General features: G+C 33.9%; 1 protein-coding gene across 1 annotated transcript in view; it reads left to right on the top strand.

Moving 5' to 3' along the window:
* The first annotated feature begins 1227 nt into the window (after positions 1 to 1227).
* LOC111057945 (alsin) overlaps positions 1228 to 10215 on the top strand; it is an 82261-nt gene continuing 73273 nt past the window's right edge. Inside the window, exon 1 of the mRNA XM_039425301.1 lies at positions 1228 to 2802. Within this exon, the coding sequence (XP_039281235.1) occupies positions 1628 to 2802 (1175 nt within the window). The 5' untranslated portion in view covers positions 1228 to 1627. The remainder of the gene's footprint in view (positions 2803 to 10215) is intronic.

Raw genomic sequence — 10215 nt, 5'->3', positions numbered from 1 at the left:
GTGATTAGATTATTTTCATATGTAAGTAGAACTCTCAGTCTGGTTACACACACATATTGTTTTTTAGACGTAAAATTTTCTTTTTGTCCTTGCAAATAATTCTATTACTGTAATATTAACTTACGGTACCGTTCTTTTGTGATTTAAGTACAGTAGGCCTACGGTACCGGTAACCAAGAGTACCTATGTCCCGTAAGTGTGGACCCCGTAAGCAAAAGTACTCAAATCTCAAATATTATGCATTGGTTTAACCACCCTCATACCTTCAGCACAAGGGCTGTGGATGAGGACTTTCGATATTTTGATATTTTCACTTTCTAAGTAGTCCCAAATTTTGTGTCAAAAATTTTGATCAAAACATCCCCTCCCAAATTCAATTGTCAATTGGTGTATTTTGCAAAACAGGAGATTTTATACTTAACACCAAAGCTTCTGCTACAGTCGTAGGAAAATGTGTGAAATACGGTAGTGAAATTATACGTCAAATTGGAGAGAATTTAATGCTTTGAAAGCTCATATTAAGAATGAATTTTTCCTTCGATTTTCAAAACTTTATAAGAGCAGAAATGGAGGCGAGCCTGTTTTTTTTCAAAAATGTCCCATCTTCAAGAGCGGATATTTCAAAAACCAGGGAAGATAAAGAAGACGTTGTTGGATAAATATTGTAGGAAAAAATGCAAGCTTCAATTTTTTACTCATAGTCATTGCCATAAGATAAATGGTTTTCAAGTTATATGCGAAAAACCAAAACATTGCACCTTTGAACCACCCAACCCCATTAGCACAAGTGGTAGAAGTGGGTCTTTTGATGTGCTTACTACCCTGAAAAGAACTGTGGAGCTTGAAATTGTTTTTAATCTTTCCCCTCTATACTTTTTTCTTGGTATTCATTGCCTAGACTAGGACTAGCACTAGGAATGAAGAATTTAATCAACTTCAACAATATTTTTGAAGGTTACGTTATTTGTAGTTTTCCTCTATTCGCTCCAATGTCACCAACCTACCTCTATAAATCTGCTTCATCTGAGTTGCAACAAACCCTTTGTATTCACAATTTCACAGAAGAGTTGATCATTTTATGTATCCATTGAAACGTTTATTTTATATCTCCTCAATTTATCCATTAAAATTCAATAAAATTGAATTCAATAATCAATTGCCTGTTGCCTCACTAGTGAACACAGATCAGCTGTAAGGGAATCAGCTGTTGAGTCATAATTTGAAGAACTGAGGAGCACTTCAGTGTCATTGTCAGTAAATAATAATATTACTGATTTGTAAATAATTGTTTATTAATTTGAAGTGGTAATATTAGTGTGGTTTGAATCTAAAAGGTCTATTCAAAATGTTACTTTCATAGTATATAATGTTTAGCTCTCTTCAGAATACTTCCATTTTGTTGTGCTTCCAGAATTTTAGTTTGCTCATGTAAATTTATATTCAAAAATGGGTTTGTGTGTAAATAAGCAGGCTAGTGCATACGGCTACATAAACTTCATGATATTTTGCTACATATCCAGCTATGTATTGAGGTAACACTTGAAAATTAGTAGAATAGCTTGCTGTAGAAAACTACGCTGCTGCCTCAACATATTGCATACAGAAAACATAACCTTTCTGTACAAAAATGAACCAGGTACTAGTTTGGAAAGATATTGATAAACTCGAGTTGAGATACGCACCTGACATCACTCCTCCTGACGATTTTATCAAGTTGAGCTGTACTAATAACTATGTGTTTTTACTAGATAAGAGTGGAACCATTTGGTATGGGGAGGTTAGTAATGGAATGTTTTTGACTCTGAATCGATCAGATATCAAAGCTGAGGATATTGCTTGCACTTCAACACACCTGTTTTTTATCACAGAGAATGGGAGAGTGTTCAGAGCTGATGTTAACAATTTAAATACTTATGAAGAAGTGATTTTACATGAGGATGCAAACACCTGCTGTCACGGTTATGTCACTACTAGTCAGCGGATAGCGGTGAAACACATTGAAGCGGGAGGCATGGGTGTTCTATTCCTCTCAGACAGCGGCCAGTTATGGGCAATGGGAGACTATCCACAGTTAGATATATCTTCAGTAGATGGCCCCAAGAAGGTGGCGTTTTTCGAAGGCAGACATGTAATATCTATGGCGTGCGGCAGGGATTTCAATGTGGTTGTAGTTCACAAACGCGACGACCACTGTCCGATCGGTAATATGGATGCGGACGAAGCGGAAGTGTTTATCTCAACTTGTCCACAGTGTGTGAACGAGAATATAATGTCGCCATTGTCTCCACAATCGTTGACCGATTTGGAAATTAAACGAAAACACTCGAACGATTCGGTGAGTGTGTCCACATCGACTAGTAGAAATATCGATAGCGAGGATAAGAGGAGTGACAACGAGAACACATCGTCCTCGACCGAAGGAGATTCCGTTCACAGAGTGAAGACAAAAGTAGGTAGCGGAGATTTGGACTCGGATAACTCGGACAGCGCTGAAGAAGAGAAGAACGATCGTATGAGCAGGTTACTGATGAATACTGAGGCGGCAAGACAATTCTTCACCCGTCAGCTGTCGTGGATGTCGTCAGGTGGCGAGGAATTGTTGGCAGAGGTGTCGGGACCAACGAAAATCATTAAGAAAAACGTGACAACGATGGCCAGCTATGTTTATGAAGGCGTGAAAACAGTCGGAGATAAGGTGGCCACACTGTCGAGACACGTCAGTGGCGGGTCGGATAATAATAGCGAGTCTTTTGAAGAGTTCCTCACCGATGATCTTAACCCGTCGTCTACGTCAAGTTTGAGGTGAGTGGTAAAAATATACAGCGAGATACACTTCAAATTTTCAGCTCTGGTTTAAGGCTTTTTGGTACATCTTTTTTTATTTAAATTTGATATTCTTTTTCAATATAATTGTCAAGATCATTTTAAGAGTGAGAAAAAGTGACAACTGAAATTTTTAAGTGGTCGAATAAGCGAGTTATGGGTTGTTGAAGTGCTAAACTCCGTTTTCTTTCCAGATCATAAACGGTTTCGAATTTTCCATCGAAGTTTTTTTTTATCACATTCAGTACCGTATAGATTTAGATTTCAGTACCGTATTAGATTTAGTATTTTGTTTTGGGGTGCTGGAAGAATTCATTTGAACACAAACTTAAAAATGCAGAAAAAAGCACTTCGGATTTTGGGGGGAGTGGGTCCATCTTTCTCCTGTAAGACCATATTCAAGGCACTCCGACTACTTACAGTTCCAGCGATATGTTCCTTGAAGTTGTTTCATTTGTGTTCAAAAACAAAAATATTTTTATGCTAACCGAATTTGTCATACTTATGAAACACGAGGTAAAATACAGGATTATTCCAGTTCCCTATCCATAGACTGACTCTTCTCGAAAAGGGACCGTATTATTCAGGACTTAAGTGTTTTAATTGCATTCCTGAGGATATAAGGCTGTGTAGCAGCTATAAGTTATTTGTTTCAAAGATAATTAGGACACTGGCAGAGGCTTGTCCTTATACCATTGAGGAGTGTTTTAGAGCATTCATGTGACTCCATTCTAAAAATGACATGTTGTATGTTACTTGAGCACCGCTCAGAATTTGTGGCTTCACACAACAAAAATATAACAATAATATATCATTGGCTTTGTTCTAATATTTTTTTTCGCGATTTATGCCAAAATAAACAAGTTATCGAATTTACAAAAAATGTTACTTTTTTATGAACGATATGGGGAATAAAATGTTTTAGTTTGGAAAAATACATTTTTTGAATTTTTAAGAGAAATTCTAATAATATCAGCTATAATATAATAACAATATATAATAATATAATATATTATAACAATAATATAATATATTATATATATATATAATATAATATATTATATAATAATATAATATATTATAACAATATATAATAATATATAATAACAGCTTTGAGATACCTCAGCTGACTCACGGCTCTGATTGACAAATCCTTCATACCTGGCCCATGTCTTGTACAGAAATGTGCCAGGGGTGATTAGGGAAGCAGAGGCATTTAGTTTGGTAGTGTTTAGGAAGAGGGTGGACAGGTGGCTGTACCAGATTGGTTGGGAAGCTTCAGAAGAACTACTCCAATCTCGTTATGCTTGGTGACCAACACGATTTCAAGGTTTCCAGACAATTGATTGGTATTTATTTTATCATTGATATAACCGATTTGACTGTTTTGCCTTTCTGGTTTATGCTTTTTTTTCATTCTCTCTTCTGAGAATTTCTGGAATCCCTGCCACTGCGGTCTTCAAAAAAATATTGTTATTTCTTCTTTATTTATTCTTTTATCAATCAAGGTATTAAGTATACTTATTCCTACATACATATTCCTACATACTCATTCTTAAATATACATCAGCACATATATTATCTATTTTATAATCAGAATATAAATAATAAATCCATAATATAAGTGTATTCTCTATTATTTACTTCTATGAGCAGATTAAGCTTATTATGTATAAAGTGGAACTCCCCCCCTACACACAGATGGATAGTCTAGTAGGGGGATTCCAAAATATGTTGTATATTGTATTTCTTATTCGTGTATTATGCTTTTGGAAATAAACTGAATTGAATTGAATTGATATAGGCCTTGTCAAAACCGTTTATGATCTGGAAAGAAAACAGAATCTGGAAAGTTAGCACTTCGACAACCCATAACTCGCTTATTAGACCACTTGAAAATTTCAGTTGCCACTTTTCTCACTCTTATAATGATCTTAACAATTATATTGGAAAAGATTATCCAATTTAAATAATAAAAAGTGTACTGAGCAGCCTTAATGAGTAGCAATGATGTTTTTCCAAAGACACCAATAGAATTACCTTCAAATACACCTTTCGAGTTTGAGTGGTAGAGAGGACTTGAAAGTCCTAACTTCGCCTAATAAAGAATTATTACATTTCAATAGAATAGAAACCCGGCCGGGTTGGTCTAGTGGTCAGGAGCGTTACGAACTTCGGACCACTAGCACCAACTAGTTCGTGGGTTCGAATCCCGCCGATGACATGGACGTTTTATCATCTCATCAATTCACCAGCGCCCTTTCCATGTGGGGAAACACCGCACAAGCAGAAAGCTCATGTTGGGTGTGGGCATCATCCGAAATAAAAAAAATTCCCGGACTAGTAATGCGATTTACTTTATAATGTCAGTGAAAAATATAGAAAGGCATTGTTGCCACTTCTAATTTGTCCAGTGTTTTCTATAGTAGACGGCTTTAAAATCATGTTATCTCGATAAATCTAATTTGATATCCATTTTTTATTGTATTTGAAATAATTATATTATAGCCTATTTATTCATTTCATTTATTCATAGACAATAAATACAATGCAGGCAAAAACAACAAGCATTCGCCCAAAACTGCTTTAAACCTTAATTTGAAATACACACTCTAGAGGTTATGTAAATGATAACATAATTCTCACACTATTTTGAGTTCAAAAAATGTATGTTGGCTACTACAATAATTTTGAATTTATCAGATTAACTAATTTTAAAATCTATTATAAATCCAAACAAAAAATCTTACTTCACAATCACAAAAAAATATTTAAAATTACACTTAGATCCACAGATTATCAAGAAAATATATCTTCTCATAATATTAAAATAAAATATCTTGCTGGTTCATGATATTTTACATGATCTACTAACAATTTGGCATCTCTGCGGAGTAAGAAAAGTAAGCGATAGAACTACCTGCTTTGTCTGATGACAGACAAGGATATCAAATGTTAATCAGGTGTCAATTTTATAACATAAATCTCACTATAGGGAGAATGGCAACGTCGCATTTGAAGGTTCAGTCAAATTGTTAGTCACCTCACTATCGGGAGAATGGCAACGTCGCACTCGAATGTTCAGTAAAATTGTAAGTCCGAGTTGAAACCAGTAACAAGCTGGAGAAAACACCATATCAAGTTGAAATTCATTAAGCTATGCATTGACGATAATAATAAGAGATAGATAAGCCAAGGTAAGGACTTGATTAAATTACAGGTCTTCTTCAATCGGGAGACTACTAGGCTTTCAACTCTTATCCAAAGCGTTGAGAATTTCGCTAATTCCTTGGTTCAAAAATAAACGTTTTACAAATGGTCAATAAATTTTGTCTAACGTTCTGACGAAAGAAATTATAGATAACAACTCATTATAGTATAGTCCAGGCAATGAATGCTCAAAAAAGGGTATAGAGGGAAAAGTTGGGAAGACAATTTTTGACCTCACAGTTCTGTTAAGGGTTGTAAGGAGGTAAACACGTAAAAATTTCTGACTTTGCAGCTTTGTTGAGACTAGTTAGGAGGGTTCCCATTCCTAATTCCCCTTAGCACATGCATTAGGAATGGGGACTTTTCATATGTTCTCCTCCTAACTAGTCTCAACAAAGCTGCAAAGTCAAAAATTTTGTTTAAAATATTCCCTAAAAAATTCCGTTGTCAATTGGTCTATTGTTGCAAAAATAGAGATTTCACACTCAACACTAAAGCTGCTGCAAAAGGTGCCATTTTTTGCACTTCAGGATTTTCATCAAACTCTTTCAAAAAATCAACTTTCTATATTGATTGTTTTTTGATCATTAAATAATATACAATTGTGCCCTTGTACCTTTAGTGCTTTTGCTAATGTTATAGCTGGAAAAACATGCCCTGTAGGAAAATTCGTAAAAGTGTTGAATTATACATCAAATTGAAGAGAATTCAATGCTCTATAAGCTCATAATCAACATGGGTTTTTCCATCGATTTTTAAAAAGTTATAAGAGCAAAAATAGAAAAAAATAATTGGTGGCAAACTTTTTTTTTTAAATTCGACTGAGTCATTGTCAATATTGTAGAACCGTTCCATAATTGAATAAAAACACGTTGTTTTTTTTTCAAAAATGTCACACCTTCAAAAGCGGATATCTCGAAAACTAGAGGAGATATAAAGAAAGTTGTATAATATATATTGTAGGAAATTATGTAAGCTTTAATTTGTTATATAACATTCAAGTCTTTAAGATACACAGTTTTTTAGTTTTATGCGATAAACCGAAAAATGGTATCTTAAACCCACCCTCACCCCCTTAGCACAGGGGGTAGGGATGGGGACTTTTGATATGTTTACCTCCTTACTACCCTTAACAGAACTGTGGGGTCAGAAATTGTCTTCCCAACTTTTCCCTCTATAACCTTTCCTTGACTGGACTAGTAAGGAATCTTCGGATATTATTTTTTCCTACAGTTACGTTGAAAAGTGGCCATTGCTGCACTGATTACAGAACGCAAAGAATCACTCTTCCGCTCTAGTGCGGGAAAAATTTTTCTGCACTCCAGATTTGCAACATGGCAACGCAAAATACTTAGTAGGTTATATGGAGCAACAGTGCAGCAAAATCAAAATGAAGTTGGTAACAGTGACTGGGCTGCTATAGTGAGCAGAGGTGCAACCAAGCACAACGAGCAAATTATTACATTATATATTATAACCAAGGACAACATTTTTATTCAATTTGACAATAAATTAAGGTTTTTATCAATAATAAAATTACACAGAAAAACATTTGATGCATTTCAGGCAATTTTACCCATAATTACCCACTTTTCATATTCAATGGTAACTGTAGGAAAAACTTAATGTGAAATACGTGCGCAAAGTTCCTCTGCTGCACTCAACAAACCATTCCGCCCTCGCCTACGGCTCGGGCGTAAACGTTTCTTTCGGTGCAGCAAACTGTCACTTTGCGCACTAGTTGCACAAATAACTATTCAAATACTTAATGCATGAAAATATCAATATGTTTGAGAATTTTGAATCAGTAACAGTTGTTATTGTTATCTAATCTGTGCAGCCTATATTCTCCGGCAGCCTATATTTTTCTGCAGTCTATATTGATGTGCTCGGATTATCTATGTTATACAGGCAGTCTATATTGACTGACACCCATTCAAGCTTTAACATTTTCAGCTCTGTTTCTCAGTCTATTGAACGGAAAGACTTCCTATTTTTCAGTTTATCTGAAACGCAACGCTTATCAAGTTATACAAAAATTACATAGAAACAATGTACTGTTTGAAACTGTGTGTGTTGAACAACATAATATCGACTTACATCAACACATATGATATCGATTATCTCGCCATACTGTATATTGACTCTTCATGTTATCACATTTTAAATAATGACAAAGCAGGATTGACTGATATTATTGAATTTTTAGACAAAATTCAAACAATTTTGCTTCACTTATGAAATTTGTTTCAAATTTAAAAATTGTTTCGAAACCTCTCTCAGTAGCTATTACAATTAACTATAGTTTATTTAAACTATATAGACAAAATTCAAACAGTGTTTGCTTCACTTATAAAATTTGTTTCAAATTTAAAAATTGTTTCGAAACCTCTCTCAGTAGCTATTACAATTAACTATAGTTTATTTGAAAATATAATAAAATAATAATTTATGAAAAACACAGTAATATAACAGTATACAGTATATATATATTTTTTAATATATGTTTGCATCCTTTTGTTCTGCTTTAAATATATATTTTTATTAAATTTTGCAATGTGTGACATATATCTACTCTAGAACATGGTACGCCATAGTGGAGTAGGTCAATTTCCACACAGAAAACTAAACAAGTAGAGGACACATTATAAAAATTTTTTTGTAACTAACTATTGTATGTAATGTTGTAATTTATCTAATATTTTGTGTAATTGATGTTGTAGTTTTAGTTTTTTTGGGAATTAAACATTTTATTTTTATTTATTTATTTATATAATTATGTGTATTATATTCACCTGTAAACAGATTGTCTTTCTTCAAAAAGTATCCACTTACTATTATTAGTAAATGAAGTGAATGAAATTAGTAAATAAGTGAATGAAGTATTCACTTACATCCATTAATCTAATCATTACTCCTTCATTGCCGTGTATCAATTTATACAGTTTAAATTCAATTTTATTTTCAATCCTTTACAAACAAAATAAATACCATCAACAGCATTATTATGTTTATATTTTTCCGTGTTTCTGCATTGACTAGCCAAAACATTCACAGCTTATTGTGAATATGACAAAATAGAGAAATAATATCAACTTGATGGAACACCTCAAAAATATGTTGTTATATTTTTACTTTCCTTGCCCTATTACCATAGGTAAGGAAAGTATTGCTTTCCGAAAAAAATTAAGGTACCCCAATTTCTAAATTTCTATACGTTTCAAGGTCCCCTGAGTCCAAGAAACTGGTCTTTGGGTATTGGTCTGTATGTGTGTGTGTGTGTGTGTATGAGTGTATGTGCGTCTGTGTACACGATATCTCATCTCCCAATTAATGGAATGACTTGAAATTTGGAACTTAAGGTCCTTACACTATAAGGATCCGACACGAACAATTTCGATCAAATGCAATTCAAGATGGCGGCTAAAATGGCGAAAATGTTGTCAAAAACAGGGGTTTTCGTGATTTTCTCGGAAACGGCTCCAACGATTTTGATCAAATTCATACTTAAAATAGTCATCGATAAGCTCTATCGATTGAGCATGAAAATCTTACAATTAATGTTCAGTAACATTTTCACCTAAAATTGAAAATAAGCTTTAAATTCGAGAAAATGTGATTATTCAATTGCAAATCATTGTTGATTCTATTAAATCATTCACTATGAAGAGATAGCAGACCTCATGTGTGTCTCCAGCGTTATTGCCCTGTCACCAGCTGGCTCAAATCTTTGAATAGTAGATTTGAGATGCGCGGAAACACTAGCGTCAGGTGATCAATTTTCATAACGGCAAGGAAAGTTGTGTGAGTGCGCCACACCAGATTTTTATCTTTTATCAGATATTCCCAAAATTTTCTCTCTTACTATTTCTATTCATGTTCATTATAGGCGTAAGTGGAATTGCTTCAGCATAGAGCTTGCATTGAAACTGTTACTTCTTGTTGTAGGATATTTCTATCTCTCATGTCATATAAATCTCTACGTGCTTTCTCCTCTTCAACTCTCTTTTTTGTTTTTATTCTATTCTAAAAAAAAAATATCCTATCATTCATAGTTTAAAGTATGTGTTAATAGGGTAAATAAATAAACTGAAATAAGCATTTAACCATCCTTGGTTTATTGAATATTGTTGTTCAAAATTTCAAGTTAATCAGTAGCTTTCTGAGTTGTTGAGAAGGTGA

This window comes from Nilaparvata lugens, chromosome 3 (assembly GCF_014356525.2).
Source record: "Nilaparvata lugens isolate BPH chromosome 3, ASM1435652v1, whole genome shotgun sequence".
Taxonomy (NCBI): domain Eukaryota; kingdom Metazoa; phylum Arthropoda; class Insecta; order Hemiptera; family Delphacidae; genus Nilaparvata; species Nilaparvata lugens.
The sequence above is the reverse complement of the archived record's forward strand: the minus strand, read 5'-3'. Positions and strand labels throughout refer to the sequence as shown.